The 17,155-nt window shown below is 39.1% G+C and overlaps 1 protein-coding gene across 4 annotated transcripts in view; it reads right to left on the bottom strand.

Annotated features, from left to right (window-relative positions):
* Nucleotides 1-17,155, bottom strand: part of b3gat1a (beta-1,3-glucuronyltransferase 1 (glucuronosyltransferase P) a) — a 53,872-nt gene that overhangs the window by 4,112 nt on the left and 32,605 nt on the right. The window contains exons 1-6 of one of the 4 annotated variants that reach the window (XM_085915994.1): nucleotides 13,712-13,730; nucleotides 12,824-12,973; nucleotides 10,863-11,005; nucleotides 7,578-7,646; nucleotides 6,966-7,477; nucleotides 1,101-1,397 (exon numbers count right to left, since the gene is read on the bottom strand). In XM_085915994.1, the coding sequence (XP_085772120.1) occupies nucleotides 1,101-1,397; nucleotides 6,966-7,477; nucleotides 7,578-7,646; nucleotides 10,863-10,974 (990 nt within the window). In that variant the 5' untranslated portion in view covers nucleotides 10,975-11,005; nucleotides 12,824-12,973; nucleotides 13,712-13,730. Of the gene's footprint in view, nucleotides 1-1,100; nucleotides 1,398-6,965; nucleotides 7,478-7,577; nucleotides 7,647-10,862; nucleotides 11,006-12,823; nucleotides 12,974-13,045; nucleotides 13,148-13,711; nucleotides 13,731-17,155 lie in introns of those variants that run through there. The other 3 variants (XM_085915993.1, XM_085915992.1, XM_085915995.1) reach the window with 3 other exon arrangements.

Raw genomic sequence — 17,155 nt, 5'->3', positions numbered from 1 at the left:
AAGGCCTCCCAATTTAGCTATTTAGTTATATACCCACACTTTTTGGGAAGGGATTTGAGTCAATCAACTTGAGGCCCATACTATTTCAGCCAATACAATTGATTATATATCCCAGTTCTAAATAATTATTAATATTTATAACAACGGAGCCAAGGACGCTTTTTTTAAAGATAGACAGAGTGACCTCCTTGCTGTCATCATGCTGCGACTATACTGAATAATGCATTGAGTCTCTTAGATATGCCGGGTAGCTCACTCCCACTTTGTGCAGGTATAAACGAGGTTAATAGTCATACTTGCAAAGCAGCCCAATACAAAACTTCCCCCATGTTTTGTCTCCTACATCTAAATCCACACCTTCTTTCAGTCGTCCTCATCTGTAATCAGCGCAGTGTCCTGACCTCGCTATTCCCCACAGCCCCTGTTCCGCTTCCTCAGCGGTTCCCCGGTTTGCCTGCCTTTCATTTACCCCTGTGGATGGCTGAGGGAGGTCAAGAACAGGCTGGCTGACAGTATCTTTTTCTGTCTCTATGCGCTCTGTGTATAGATGCTGGCAAGCTGAAGCCCTCTGGCTGACTGGAGAGTACTTTTCTGGAGTGCACACTGCCCATGGGCCATGAGCAGGGATGGCGCATAGACACTGCATTATATATTCTAATTGCTTGTATGTCCACATAACCGATGACAGAGTCCCCTCAAACTCTTAGTGCAAGGATGCGGAACATCTGTTCTCTATGAACCATACTCCATTTATGAAAACATAATGCTACAATCGAATAAATGTTTAGGATCACAAAGAAGATGGAGTGCCAAATGGGGGACAATCTTGCATCCACACGTTCAGTTCTATGGACAATTTAGCGTTATCAATGAACCTGACATGCATGGTTTTAAATGTGGAAGGAAAATGTGTCGATTATTAAATGAGTATGAAGTGATTAAGTGAAGTTAAATACATTACATTTGCACTTAATGTGCATTTTAACAGATCATATCTGTTTTATAATCCTGACACAATCTTGTGAGGCTTCCCTAACCACTAGCAGCTCAGCGCCAGTAAAAGTATAGTACGAACCATAAAAAAAAAAGCATTGAATTACCTTAGTGCAATTGGCTGCTTTGGGTTCCAGGTCGTTGAGTGTGACAAGTTCCCGCAGCAAACTACTCTCCTGGTAGCCTCCCTTCACCCCGCGAAGCTTGAAGTATGCCTGAGGCTTGAAGAGGATGAGCCTCAGGTTGATGGCAAAGCCGGCCATGTCGATGGCAAAGGGCCGATGGGGGTCGAACACTGTCTTCCACCCGTACACTTTCCCGGCCGCGTTGACCTTAGGGGACTCGTAGCGCAGGCCGCCCACAAAGGCCACGGGCCACACGGAAACTTTCTGAGTTGATCGCATCTAGCAAGGAGGAAAGTGAAAGGAGGGAGGAAGGGAGGAATTACTCATGTGAAAGAGTCTACACGACAGTGAGACTAAACACGTTGATGGAGGACTTTTAGAATTGCTGCTGTTATTCATGGTGAAAGATGGTGACTATTGAGCCGACCATAGTGCCGCGAACAGCTGACACATTGTTAGATGAAGGCCCATGACATGTATTGCTCAACAGCTGGCCTACAATGAAGACAATTAATTAGCAGAGGTCATAATTAAAGAGAATAAGTGTGAATGATGTGGTGCGGCTACACCGTTGGATGGGTTCACAGACTGACCGAGAGGATTCTTTGTGTCATTTGTCTTACTTTGTCATTTAATTAAACGCAGTGGCGTTTTATATGGAAAGAAATGGATGGGCACCAATCACTTTCGATATAGTGTTGCTCTCCACAATGAAAAGATCAATGTCATTTTCAATGCAAACACAGTGCCATTCAGGGTCCTTGGTAGGATTTTGTTTTAATCATGGATAGACAAATCCGGGTTACTTTGCCACCATAGGAACAGAAATCCATCAAAAACAGAACACTATATGGCCAAATGCTGTGGTTTTATTTCTTTTGAGCTGAGACAAACACACACACACCACATTATATGTCAGTTGGGGACACGGAAGTTGTCAGGTGTGCTGGGCAGAGAACGTGACACAGAGCTTGAAGGAAATGGCAATATCAGGAGCAGCATTATAGTATCTATAAATGTTTGCCACTTGGCTAGGGCATTTTTAAAGTGTGTCATTCATAATATATAACGTAATTGTTTTGCGCTTTATGGCAGGTCATTAAACATTGGTCCATTGTGCTACCTTCAAGTTATGAAAGGCAACACAAATTGTGCGTTAATTAGCAATGTCTATCCATCGAGTAAACAGAATGTGGTTCCACTTTGATCGGCGTAAATAAACAAATGTCTGGCTTCCTGTGTCTTTTTGAGCTTAGAGACATTTAGGTAGTTCTCTAATCATGATCGACTTTGCTTACGTAGCTTTCAAATGAATGAATTTAAAAACAAATTGGGAGATGTTACTCACTTTCACCAGGATGAACATGATTTTTTTTTAAATCTGTGTATGACAAAACCCTCAAAAAGACTAATTAGACTATGAATAATCACAACTTGGATGAACAGATGTTGTCAGTCATATTTTTCTTTCACTTTCATCACTTTACAACCACACAGGCAAGAAGCAGCTGCAGCCTTAAAAGTTTTGTTTAAAGAGAAAGGTTTTTGAACAAGCAGTAATTTAATCAAAGTCTCGACTGCTGAAATAATGATGTCATTGCCTCCCTTGTGTATAAAAATCAAGGTGCAGTATAAGAAGAAACAGCGATAAGACAGAAAGAATCTGTTCACCAAACATTTTACATGTGGTAATAATTCACTCCATATGCGCTTTGAAACCCTGTTGCAAACTGCCTTTCAATATTTTTTTTTAATTCCATTCTGTGTGTTAGATGGCTGTGTGATCTTTTGGGCTGCTCTGTGGTCAAGCTCACCAGATCACAGCAGCAGAGTTTGAACAGCATGAAGCAGATTGGATGCTTGTGGGACTTTAGAGGAGGGAGGCGTGCTGTGTCAGGCACCTAGATGCAAATTGGCAGGATCCTTTGTCTTAATGAGCTCTGGGCTTTAATAGTTTTCATTTGAGCATCCATGTGTTTGTTGCTACTATAATTTTATATAAAGGCACATTTACTGTTTTTGATTGTGCATTCTGAACCAATTATGTGGGACATAAAACTACTACTGAATACAAACAAGTTATTGTACTACAAACAAAAACAGGACAACTACCACCGGGCATTGTGCAACACACATTTGAGTTACAAGACAATTTTAGAAACTAAATTTGAAATTACCATTCATTTCAAGGTCTAAAATGGTTTAAAATATGTACTTGCTACAATGTGCACAAACAAGCAGCTTTCCTGCAAGTTCCACTCAAACACAATAATATAGCACATGATCAAGGGTGGCATAGGGAATGTCCAGAGACTTGACATGTTCCCTTCCGGAATGAAAATGTGAAAATGAATGTTGCTCAGCCTCGATTTGGGGGAGGGTGGTGATGATAAGGATGGGCCGAAAAACACACAAGCAGGCAAGTAGCTTAGCCTTACTGTATGTGTTTAACAACTGATTTTCTGAAAAAAGCTAAAAAATATCACATTTTATTGGACTGACAACAATTATAATAATTAAGGATATTTTAATCACCACCAGGTGGTTCTTGATTAATGTTAGTTGGAATAACTTCATGTATGTTTTCTATTTTATTGATTTATCCAGAGTATATGTTGGGCATAACATGTTACAAAGGTACAACTAGAATTAGAGTAAATACCAATAAGAGCAATGTCAAGATCCACAAATAAAATGTCTCTCAACAATTATACGGAGTTGTTCCAATCTAATGCATTACAATGCAATATAGCGCAAAAAAAAAAAAGGAGAATAAAAGATTAAAGCCTATTCTGAATCTGTATATCAGGAGAGGTAAGAGTGAAAGCTATTATATTCTAATATGTGGCTATAAGATTGTGTAAGATAGTACAAAAGCTGAATGAAAATTACACACAACAATCAATATCATTTTAAATTTGTTGTGTTGCCAGTACATTGTCTTGCTGAAGGCCATTAGTGTATTAAGTGAAAATGAGAATACAGCAGTTTTAGAGATGGAAAAAAATGCAGACTTTATAACGTATTGTCAATGATTTCAAGTAGCATTGCAATATAACTAGTACTATTATACGATATAACACATGACATTTTAAAGGCAGTTATGCAGTAAGGTCTGGTGTTGATGTGACTCTTATGTTCAGTCTGCATAATTTTATTTTACATTGTTGAAGTTGTCTGCGCATTAAGATTGAGGGAGCGTTTAAGAAAAGTCTGTTCAAAAGAATAGAAGAGAAAAGGCAAGTATTCCATGCGCAATCCTTTGGTGTGCAAAGATGATAAGAAAAATCAATTCTGTCTCTTATGCTTTCTTGCGATAAGCGATTGTGTCAAAACAAACTAAAATATGCTGCAGTTGTTTTAATTTGAGTACCTGATGTGTTGGCCATTTTTTATTTTTTTTTAATTCTGTTGAATGAACATCACATGTAGCGTTGCAAATGCAGATATTGTTCTCTACTGCAGACACACAGAGTCAAATGGCATCCTTTTTAATTTCGCACAATATTATTGTCGTTTATTTTGATATGCATTCTTCGGGGATGTGACAGAGGCAGCTCTATAATTACATCGTTTCGACAGCAGAGTAAATATAAATGTATTATAAATGATGATAAATAATTTATTTGGGTTGGAAACAAACACTTTTATGGTGACTCAATAACTTGCAGAAAAAATTACAATTTAAAGAGTTTCTTTTTTGGTTTTAATTAAAGGCATGGCCTGAAATTTTGCATTTAGAAAGAGATCAATCACGCTCAAGGCAATAACAGAAATTTACTCAGCATTTTTTATAGTGTTTGGGATACTACACTGGAAAATATTTGCCTTTGTGATATTTGTGTGGGTAATTGACACTTACTGTATACTGGAAACCAGAATTTGAAAAAAAAAAGTCAAACATACAAAATTAAAAAATAACAAAATTTTAATTTAAAAAACGGCATGTGCATCAAAGCGTTTACTGTGGCATTTGTTTTGCTTTTTCTTTGACTTTTTTTTTTGCAACAAAGGACGAGTGAGCTCCTCTCCTAATAGGTTGGTGTGGATTTTAAAATGAACAGCAAAACCTCATTTTGTTTGCAGCTTTAGGAAATGCTGACCTCATTTTGAAGTGCATTCGGCACCGAGACTCCTTTCAAACCTTGTTTGCACAGTTGTCAAGCCACAGACAACGGTTATATTTTCTCTGGTGTCAGCAAAAGTCACCGCAATCGGATTTGTGTCTGACTTTGTTTTTATCGTCCACTCTTCTTTTCTGTCGTCTCTGTCCTTTCAGGGCTGTTAACGCCGCCACATAAATGGGCCTGTTGGAGGTGATGGAGCGCTTTGGAAGGAGACTGAGCACTTTGGCTGATTTCCAGGGAAAGGTAACGACAGGCCGTGTCAATACTTGACACTCCGCTCACCACAGGCCCCCCTCTGGACCAATACCGAAAGGACGTGACTCACGTATAGTCGAGTAATTCCGATGACGTCGAGATGGATGGCTGGTATGTGTTCATTATCTAGCCAATCTTCTTCGCACACGTTCGGAGCAAAATAATGACTGGTCTTTTGTGAGAATTGTGTGTCATTATGTATCTCTGTCTCCTACAAAGCAACCTGACTGAGCAACGCTCTCTATACTGTCATTGGTTTTCCATAAAGCACAAGAGTAACAATGAGCATTCAGTGACAATATAGGGTCAATAAGGACACTTTGAAGCTTCTGATTATGAGCTGCCTAATCAATGCACCGATCACCCATACTTCCAAGCAGAGTGGCCACAGAGCTTTCAACCCCTTATTACGTACTCACTGAAAAACAACATAAGTTCTAAAGTCAAAAACGCTTGAGGTTGTACAATTTGGTATGAACTGTTTCACAAAAAGAGCTTTTAGGGCTTTTAACCCTTTATTACGTACTCACTGAAAAACAACATAAGTTCTAAAGTCAAACACCCTTGAGGTTGTCCAATTTGGTATCAAGTGTTTCACAAAAAAATCCCCCAAAACAGTGGTGTCTAAATTGCCATCATGAGTGATGTCACAGTACAGATGTTAACAGACCTCAGCTCAGCCAGCATAATAAAATGTGCTTTGAGACCTACCACGGACCCAATTTAGGAGATTTTTTTAGATATGAGTCATTTTTTGGATGTTTTTTTTTCCCGGCTCAACTGATTTTACACCAAGGAGCAGCTTCTGGAAAGAGGCTTCAAGCTGTTTATTGCCACTCACAGTCCACTGTCAAATTAAAGATGATAATGAAGTAGAAACAAAGACAATTGCACTTTGTGTCATGTTATCCAATTGATCTGCTTTTAGTAAATACGTTGAGCATAACGCTAACCAATGATGCAAAGAAATGGCATTGTGTCACGCTGGCTTGTATAACCTTTAAAGCAATAGATAGTTGCAAACAAAAAGTTGGTTAAAACCTATTGACTGATAATATGACAATACTCATGGGCATATTCTTTATCCTCCGTGAAGAATGACTGCAAGGGGTTTTGATTGGCTCCAAGTTAATCTGCATTGTCTGTATTATACTGACTCCAGGTGGCCAAGGTGCACACACCAGAAGGAGCCGCACAATGGCAATTGTATGAAAGCAAAAAAATGCAGCACACTATGTATTTTGTTTTCTCATTACTGTTATGCTATTTTTCTTACAAAACTGCTAAAATCTCGAAACAACTCAGCATGACCTCATTATCCCTCAGTCAAGCAAGCATCAATAGATGAACTTTTTGCTTTTCTTTCCGTGGCTTTTAACAGTCACAAAAAAGGCTGGTCAGAAGACAAGAAAGTGAGAAGAAAAAAAGTGTGTGAAGCAAGCAGACATAGGAAATGGGCACTAACCTCCTCAAACAGCTCCAGACTGTAAGTGTTGTCGTCATCAGCAAAGTAGACTATTCCAGCTTGAGTGCTATTTACGTTGAAGGTCTCCCTCAGCCAGCGGAGTGCCAGATTCCTCTGCATGGTCCCCCGGGGGATTCTAGGGTCCCTTGTGTCCCCTCGCAGCTTATAGTTCCTGGGCGTCTCGACATTTAGGTGGGTGTAGTTGAGGCCCGTTTCTCGGAGGAGCCGCGTGACGAGAGGCGTCCTCCTTTGGGAATCCTCCACCAGGATCCAGTGCAGATTGGGAATGTGGAGGAAGGTGTTGGCGAGCCGCGTCAGCTCGGCCTTTTGTACAGGTCGACTGTACGTGGGCGTGATGATGTGGATGGTGGGCAGCACATCAGACCACGGCGGCGGCCGTGTGTACACATACTCAGTCCTCACCACCTCCACGATGTCCTTATCTGAGGCGCAGTATTCCTTGGAGTCTCCCGCTTGGCCACCTGCCTCCCTCTTGCCTTCAACACCGTCATCTGCAGGTTTGAGAAGACACATCAGGCATTAGTACAACCAAGGGCTGTCCTTGTGTAAGCTTGCCTCAGGTGACTTAAACCCAAAGTGGGTAAAGTGTACCTGAGAGTCGGTGGCGAACCGCAAGCCTCTCTGGAATGATAAAGATCTCTTTTACTAGGTGGTGACATGCTGCAAAAAGTGAAAGCAAGCACCGTGAGAGGACAACACAGCTGACGGATGGAGAGACCGCACTAGAAGAGGATGGAATGGCAGAAAGAAGCCTTTTAATCCTCAAACATTGACTTTGGAGTTTCCCCTATCAGGAAGGAAAAGATGGTGGATTGACTCCTCTCATGTTGAAGTGTCAACATGTCCACTCTTATCTACTAACTCGCCTGCTGTGCTGCTGTCACAAATGTTTGTGCTCACATAATTTTTGTGAAGGCTATGCATCGTCTAAGGGGCAATGAAAACATTTTCATGTGGAACAAGTTTCATTTTTATAGCCCCTATGCACATCAAGCAGATGTGTGTCTCCACCTGTTTGCCTCAAGAGGACCTGTTTTAGGATTGCAAGATTGAAAGAGCAAAAACAATCCGAAAGAAATTAAGTTGAAGCAAAGTATCTTCAGTCAAGTGGAAACGGAGTGGAAAAGTATATTTCATAATGCAAGAAATCGATCCCGGATCGGGTATACAAAAAAGTGGATCAAAAATGAATTCCTATAAAGTCTCTAAGCCAAGGAAAACAATATTAGGGCTTCTGACCAGAAGGTTTTATCGAAGTCGATTTTGCAGTTTTTATTTAATCCTTCCAACAACGGACCACTAAACAAAAGCCACACCTGTCAAACGCTGTACTTTGAAATTGTTCTTTAAAAAGCATCCTAAAATTGATTCTCATTCAAAACATTAAACTTAGCGTAAAAAGACATTGATAAATTATTTGCAGTAACCGCAGTGGCAATGGCGTTAAGAAGCCATTTTTCTAGCTACAATGCAAGTTGCGGTCAGGCTGTGGGCAGCCATGTGCTTGGTTCCACCTCAAGGGACCAGACCAACGTCTTGAGCCGCAATCCTTGCCGGAACCGTCACGGTCTGTGATCCTGACAGGGGTTCCCATTTGGCAAGAGTGAGGGACCCACGAGCAGGATTGAGCTACTTTGACCTCTGTGTGCTTATTTCACAGAGTTGCGGCACCCCTTCGCTTGAAATCACATTTCACAGCAGCACAAGGATCTTGTCTTTGGTTGATCCTATTAATATTTCAACAGCCTGTCTTTTAGCAGGACACTGTGCACTGTATTTAAGATTTCGATTAAAACAGCTTTTCTTCGTCTTTTTGTCATTTCTCATGCAAACGGAAAGCCAATTGGAGTTTTTCTCACATATCATTTTTATATTGTGGGAAATCCTATTTGCAGGCAAGTTGCTTTTAGCGCTTGAGACACCAACTTAACCGCATTGACTAATTTGCGATGATCAGAAGTGGAATATCATACGACATTAATGTGTGACCAGGATGTGTTGCTGTGTATGATTCTTTCACACATTCCTGAGCCTCACGCTTCCAGTATTTAGTCCACAGAATCAATTACAAAATTTTCTTCTATTTACATCCCATTAAAGAACGGCGAACCAAATGTTTATAAGTTTTTTAAGATCCGTAGTGCTCCTTTATGTGGTATAGAAATGAAATCAAAACTATCTAACTATTATGTTCTCATAAGAAATGGCTTTTACACAAAAATATCCCTATGGTAGTAAGGTTGTATGCGATAAAATGCATTTTTGAAAATAATATTCCCATCTTTGATTAAATATTAAAAGTATTACTTCCTGAATTTTTCCAACCGTGCCAAATGTCGGAGAATCAAGAGTGCCTTCTGTAATCAACCAAAAGCTTAAATCGTATCACACATTCACGATATGATGTTTTTTTTATGTTTTATATTTTGCCAGATGGTGATCACTTCCTGTCATCAAGACATGAATGTTAACATTGGAGCATCTAAAAACTAACATTCTAATCCCAACACTGTGGTCATGATGGAGATTATACAATTATAGAACAGTATTTTATTGAAACAGAATCGGTGAAGATATTTATGCTGTCATTTTGCCGTGACTAAAAACAATCTTCGTCAAGAGTTCATCCTCGGAGCTATTCGCACTTGAGATATAAAAAAGGATTTTTTTTTTTTCCCGTGCAGCCATAGATTAACACAATCTGCTGATGGCCAGATGTTCACAACAGCCTGCCAGCGAGAATGGTGCCAAAACCTCCAGCTCCTCTTTATAAGCGCTCACAAAAGCAAGCCTGTGAGCAGTCGGGGTTAAATAACAGTGAGGATATTTGGTTTTGTTTCACACTTGACAGTTTCCACGCTGCTGCATGTCATACAATGAAGAGATATTTTATGTCACTGTATTTGCATTGGTTTTTGTGTATTAACTCCAATTTGAGATCATCCATCAAGGACAAAGAAATGCATTGATTTGCTGGCTATCTAATTTGGCTTTGTTTACCCAGAAGCTTACTTGACATTTCACACTGTGGGTTTGTGGTCTCAGAGGAGAAAGATTGGGAGCCTCATGAGTATGATGTGCTAATGAACTGCATGTTGTTTGGGCTTCATTAAGCTAATTGCTGGACGCATTTATGACATTAAATACAGCTTAAATGAACTCTGTAATTGAGGAATGGTGAATGTCAGTCGATAAAATTGGGAAATGGTTCAAGCCCAATAGATAAAACACATGATGGATTTACCTTTGATTGATTAGGATGGTAAGTAATAGATGGAAAGTGCTTGGCAAATTTATAGGCCACCATCAACTATTTGTTTCAGAGATCAGCAAGAACTTAACAGCAATATGGATTTTCAGAGAGCCATCAAACTATTGTGAAGAAGAAGGAGGAATTTCAAACTGAATTCATCGTTTCATGCACACATTTGAGGTGGCTGACAAAGACATTTGTGGGATTCTATACATTTTTGAGTCCCAAGAAACTTTGCAATAATACAGAACATTTCCTTGACAGTTTTTTCTTTTTCTTTCGAGGTTTCGGTTTTTCTGGTTCGTATCTTTCAATGAAAATAATCTGAAACACTGTTTTGTTGTATTTTCTTCTCAATTCTTGCAATATCATGTTCGTATGTTGATTTTTTTTGCGTATAGATAATAGTGTGTAGATTTGAGTGAGGCATGAGAGCCTCATCATGCACTCCATGACAAATCTACAACTGGATAAATGTTGTTGAGCCGTAATGAAGCAGATGGTCATGGCAAGAGAGAGCCTCTACATGAGCAGGCTCCATATCTAAGCTTGAAGCACGGTGTGAGGTTCGAGGACCCACTTCGGCTTCAATATGGCCTGTGGAGTGTGGCTGCAATGCGTACCCTTGTGGATGGCGAGGAGCGGAGCGATCGCGCTTTGGTGCCAAACTGTGATGAGCAGAGTCCAGGGTAGCACGATCAACACGATGGCAAGAATATCTCTTCTCTTCGGCATCTCCAGGATTGGTTATTTGGCTCTGCATTACCTGTGGAGAAACAAAACATTATCATCCTTGTCTGTCTAGGATGGACATGTGGAAAATAAACTTTAAACATGTTGTTGAATTTTAATTGCTAGGAAATGAGTGGTGCATTTACTGTGCCTTAATTTGCATTTAACGACTCAGGAGCAGCATAATAAGCACTTGAGCTCACCCACATTCATATGGGATGAAATTTGAAGACAACAGAACAACAGGGGGGGAAAGAAGTGATTAATAGACTTGTGTTGTTTGGCAGAAGCTTGTACACATGGGGAATGAGATTGTGGAGCAGCAGAAAATTATAAAAAACAGAGTGTCTCTTAATGTCTGACTGCCAACAAAAAGAAGGTCAGCACTGCAGGAGGAAGCCCTGGAGCAGGAGCCGCTGCCAATCGGCATCATTGAAGAAGGGTCAAGCCCCCTTTGCTAAAGATATTCGCCATACATAATGAAGGGAAGAAAGTCACCAGAAGGTGCTTTGGCCCACAGCCAAAGTCCTAACCAGACAATCAGAACCTTCCACAGTACAATCTATAGCAGCAGATGTTGCCGTAAGTGTTTCTGGGCTCTTTGTCTTTTTTGTTTTGTTTTGTTTTTTGTTTGATGAAATTATAATAAAAATTAACATTCAAATTCACATACAAATACAATACAAATACATTGGGTGCCTAATAACAATTTTGGGGGCTTTGTCGAGTTGATCATACACCGAAATGAATAAAGTCCCATTTGGTTTCTCTTTCCTTCTTTTACTACAAAGTACAATTTAGTGGTAGCTCTCGTCCCTCTCCATCTCTCTGGGAAGCATTATTCAATGGATGGCTCAGCTGGTTTCACGTCGAGGTGAAGCTCCTCACGGGTGAAGGAAAGAAACCTCCAAACTATGAGGCAGGAGTGTTAACCACCACAACTTGTTTATCTTTGAGACCTCCAGACTAAAGAAATATGACATCGCTAAAAAGTACCGTTATGAAATGATGTACAAAGGTAACAGTTTTGTTTATGAGCTCATATCATAGATGGCTAATTCAGTACGACTATGAAAGAGTCAATTAACTGAGGCTTGCATCCTTATTGTGGAGCTTGTCAAATAACGGGAGCATTATGCAGTTACAAAAATGATAAACACAACCAAATGACAGGAGAATAAAGTAGAAAAAAAAAAGTAGTGTTGTAATCAAAAGACTGATCACTCCTATACGTAAATTAAATTAAATTACGCCATCCTAAACATTAAAATGCAAAATCTGCACACAAATATATTCAAGTTTGCAATGTTTAGAGTGCATTATTTATGTGTTGCTATTAAAGTGTATATGTTAATGAATATGTTATATGTTACATATATGTTATGTAATATGTTTTGAAAACTCAATCTTTGTATAGCTGGTGAGTATATTTAAGTTTTGAATTCCATTCACGTCCATCCTTTCATATACCCATTGAGATGCAATTTTATTCATGTATGTATATATTAATACTACATAAGTGTTTTGGTATACATTTAGTAAGTGTATCCATTTATTTTCTACCTCAATTTGACTGGTACGGGTTCACCAATACGGTATTTTATCTAGATGCTTTCTGCTTTCATTAACTGAGAAATATACGTTTTTGTTATTCAGTAAATTAATGATCTCTATTTTTCCTGGTGAATGCAGTACAAGCAGCCAGCATTGGCTTTTTAATTACCTCTGTGTATTATACAAAGTGCTTTGCTTTTTTGTCGCTTATTGTGTTTCTGTAATGACCACTTGGTTTGTCTTTACGGTGTTTATGATATGAGGACGTATCAAATGATGAGAAAACTGTGCTACTCACCCACAGTCAGAACTGGATCATGGCATCACAGGTGATGCACAGCTGGGAAGCCTACAGAGCTTGCTGGGTGAGCTACGTAGCAGCAACATCATGCATCTTCTTCCTCATTTACTTCCACATGCAGTCACACAGGCAACTCCTTGACCATGTCTGCAGGATGAAAACATTTCTTCAGTCATCATGTCATAATATTCATTCATCAATAGACACATTTTGACTTACACGGTTCCCCGCAAACCTCCAAACTATGAGGCAGGAGTGTTAACCACCACAATTTATTTAGCTTTGAGACCTCCAGATTAAAGAAATATGACATCGCTTAAAAGTACCGTGATGAAATGATGTACAAAGGCAGGAGTGTTAACCACCACAATTTGTTTAGCTTTGTGACCTCCAAGATTAAAGAAATATGACATCGCTAAAAAGTACCGTGATGAAATGATGTATAAAGGTAACAGTTTTGTTTATGAGCTCATAGATGGCTAATTCAGTACGACTATGAAAGAGTGAATTAACTGAGGCTTGCATCCTTATTGTGGAGCTTGTCAAATAACGGGAACGTCATGCAGTTACAAAAACGATAAATACAACCAAATGACAGGAGAATAAAGTAGATAAAAAGGTGACTTAAGATGCTATTGCCGCAAGAGACTGTCACATTTAGCCCAAAATAAAAATTGTAAGGAAACGCAAACAGCCTGGGAACACTTATATCACTTGACGAGTCAAAGCATCGAAGAAGCTACCAGCTAATAGGAAAGCTGTTGTGCATCTGTTCAGCTCACACCTTATTTTGCTCCAAACCAAAAACATTTAATCTCTGCAGTCAGAAAGTACAACTCAATAAAGTAAACTGTGCAAAAGCGGCCTAAGGTGGCCTCTTCATACCTTTTGGCATTTCAACAGTGTCCAATATACAATACGTGGGACGGTGGGAAACGTAATTTCGATCTCTTTGTGTGCCTTAACATGTGAAGAAATTGACAATAAAGCGGACTTTGACTTTGAAAAAAAAAAAAAAATAATAAAGCTTGACGGCCTTTGATTTCACAACTGTGAAGTTAAAGCCTGCCGCGATGCTAGAAATGATACTTTTATTATTGAAATGAGCACATGAGTGGCACAATTATAAGAGTGACATAAAAATGTCAGGTAAGAATGCCATGGATACAAAACACATACTTTATTAGCAGATTCGCTGTCTTCAACTATGAGGGCAACTAGGGAACCATTTCAAAAAACAATCCCAACACACTAAGGGTTGCCTGAGTTGTACTGTGAAGACGGAAGAAATTAAATATTCCTGGTGTTGACCAAGCAAGCAGAGATGAATTTATGGATGTCCTTGTCAAAACCAGCCCTGCAGAATCTTCGTTTGATGAGGAATTGAGGAAATGAGGATGGTAGTTATGTCCTATTCATATTTTCAACTTGAGCCCACGTGCTAATTTTGAGTTGTATGCCCCATCACTCCAATTAACACCTGGAGGCTCTTGAAAATGTGATACTCATAAAAATAGCAACGTAGTTAAAACAACTCTGTATAAATACTGTGCAAACTTACTAAATACTCTACTCTTAAAAGCGAGAAGCAACTAAATCAAATAAAATTATAACATACTGTATAAGATTATGAAAAATTATTAAAAAGAAATAATACGAAATGAAACAAAACTCAAGTCTTTTCCTGCACCACTTGGCCCAATTACTGCAAATGCTACTTTTCAAGCTTGATTTAGGCTGCCCAAGAAATCTTGAATAAGCCATTAGCTGTGAGGATTGGCTGTGATTGATGGCCCGACTGAGTCCATGCCAGGATCAGCCTGCCTCAGCAATGATAAAAGATTTAGGAGCACCAAGCCCAAGGCAGCTTGTTTTCTGCCGATAACCGCGTGGGAGAGTGGAGACCGCCCTGAACTTATTCTGACTAATTTATTGAGCTGCTCGTTCAGTCAGGCCACATTTTGAATGTGGGACCTGGTGGGAGCTCGATGAAGTTTCTCATTGCCATCTTGGCCACGGCTCCAGCAGGACTGCGCAGTCACTGCCACTGAAATCGGCACCCGCCGTGTTGGCTTGACGCAGCTCAGCTTGGATCACAATGTAGTCTGGTGTAAATGTCATCTTGAGGGAAGCCACACAGAAGATGTTGGCATCGTTTCAGATTTTGCTCAGTAAGCTGTCAATGGTAGCGTTCAATTTGGTTTGCAAGGGTCTGTTTTGGATCCGATGGAGCCCGATGAAAATTGTGTGAAGAGGGAGTTTCATAAATCATGTGAATCATACCACGAATTCAGCAACGAATTACAGGATGTTTTCAGTTTACAATGCTTCTGATATTAAACATTTTGAGTTTATGAATAGTGCGCAATAAAATAATTTGTGCATATAATTACATCGTCACACGTAATGCTCAGTTACTACTGTGATGACTGTTTTATATTTGAATCCTAGAATTGCTTTTATAGAATTATTTACTGTAATTATGACGTGTTAATTTATACCTAGCGTTTTATTATTGTGAATATATACGCCATTTATTTGTTGCAGTGTCACCATACAAAGATGGCACAAATGAACATACCAGTATATTCCCAAATAATGTCAATCTTGTCTCAATTTTTCAAAAATGCTTTATTGTATTTAGTTATTAAAAGCTTTGAGACATTCTATGCTTGGATTTGTAAGTGACAGTATTACAAGTGTTATTGTAAATATACAAGACAGTTTATATTTGGCTTGGCAAGGGCCAGCTGTATCTTGCTTCATAGTTGGAGGTTTTTGTTGTAAAAATCTCAAATGATATGATATGTTTAGCTGTTGTTTATATTTCAGATTGCTATGAAAACCAGAACGCAATGGTCAGTCAGCCACTCATGGAAATTTTTTGAAGAACCCATTACGCACTGCACGACAGTTCACACGATATCACACAGCACACAAATATGCTGCTGGGAATCACTTTTTATTTTACAATGGACGGCAAGCCATTCCATGACACTATTTGAGTAGTTGTTCTGAACAAATGGAAAAAAAAAATCAATAAAATTAGAATGAATTGAAATTACTCATTCCACATCAGTGGTGTAGAATATTTTGACATTCCTTGATTGAAACATCGACAAAAAGATTCAAGGATTAAGGACTGCAAGAATTTTCAACCATTTAGAACTTATCGTTAAAAATGTAACAGTGATCAAAATGGGCTTTGCTTTTTGCACTACTAAGTCAATGACTGCAACTACGAATCAAAGACTACGTTGAATGAACAACCCCATTGCGTCAATACTCATTCACGGTCTCTCTCCTTAGTGTCTTGGTATAAATTACAAATTGTCATCCTTGGTATGCATACTAAACAACATCAATCATTAAAGCAGTCACTTTGGTTGAAAATGCAGTGAATCGATATATTAACACCTTTAGCGAGTCTCTGGGAGTGATTCATGAGTGCCGACTCGAACGCTCCCCGAGCAGGACAGCATTTATCTCATTAAACCATAGGCTTGGAGTCTACTGGGGATTGATCACAACCGCTTGTGACATGTTTCTCTGTGCACAGGCTTATTAGGCTTTTGGACGAGGTCAGAGGTGGGCAGAGGGAGGCTTCTGGATTCATTAGCTAATTAAAGGCCGCTTTCTGAGTGCAAGTTTTGAGGCATTCATCTTTTCTTTATGACATCTTCTTCTCTCACCACCGAGTTTAGAGTGCTGTAACGAGAGGGTCGGGACCTGGACCTCTCCAAAGAGAGCTTCCACGTCAACAAAGTCCTCCAATTATATGCCCTTGTGAGAGGAAAATATATGTTATTATGAATTTGATCATTGTTAATTAAACCGAGGGGATTTAGATACGGCACTGTGTTTGAGAAGTCAAGTTTTTTGGGCAATTGCCAGCAGGACAACAATGAAGTCAAATCGGGGCTTGCTCTCTTTGAGGAAAATGCTTGTATTTACCCTTGATTTTGCCACAAACTTGCATTACAGTTTTTTTTTTTTTTATTATTATTTTTTTTTTATCAGAACACCAAAAGACTTTTGGCACAGTAACTGACAAGTCAGTTCAACAATAGTTGTGACATACATTATTTTTTTCCTAATTTCCTGAACTTTTAAAAACTGGATGGACATCATGAAGACCTTCCAAATAAATTTTAGCGTGAGCCTTACATTACATTTCCCCTATCTCCCAGTTACCAAATATCTGATGTTTTATGTTATTTATTACGTAAAATCTTTAAACATGTAAATGAAACTAATCTATTTTTATATCTATTAAAGCAAAAGAAGGGAACATTGAGATTAAAGAAAATATTTTCTACAAGCAACCCT

This window comes from Syngnathus leptorhynchus, chromosome 7 (assembly GCF_054491065.1).
Source record: "Syngnathus leptorhynchus isolate UIUO chromosome 7, UIUO_Slep, whole genome shotgun sequence".
In the NCBI taxonomy this organism is placed as follows: domain Eukaryota; kingdom Metazoa; phylum Chordata; class Actinopteri; order Syngnathiformes; family Syngnathidae; genus Syngnathus; species Syngnathus leptorhynchus.
Note: the sequence above shows the minus strand (reverse complement) of the source record. Positions and strands in the feature narration are given on the sequence as shown.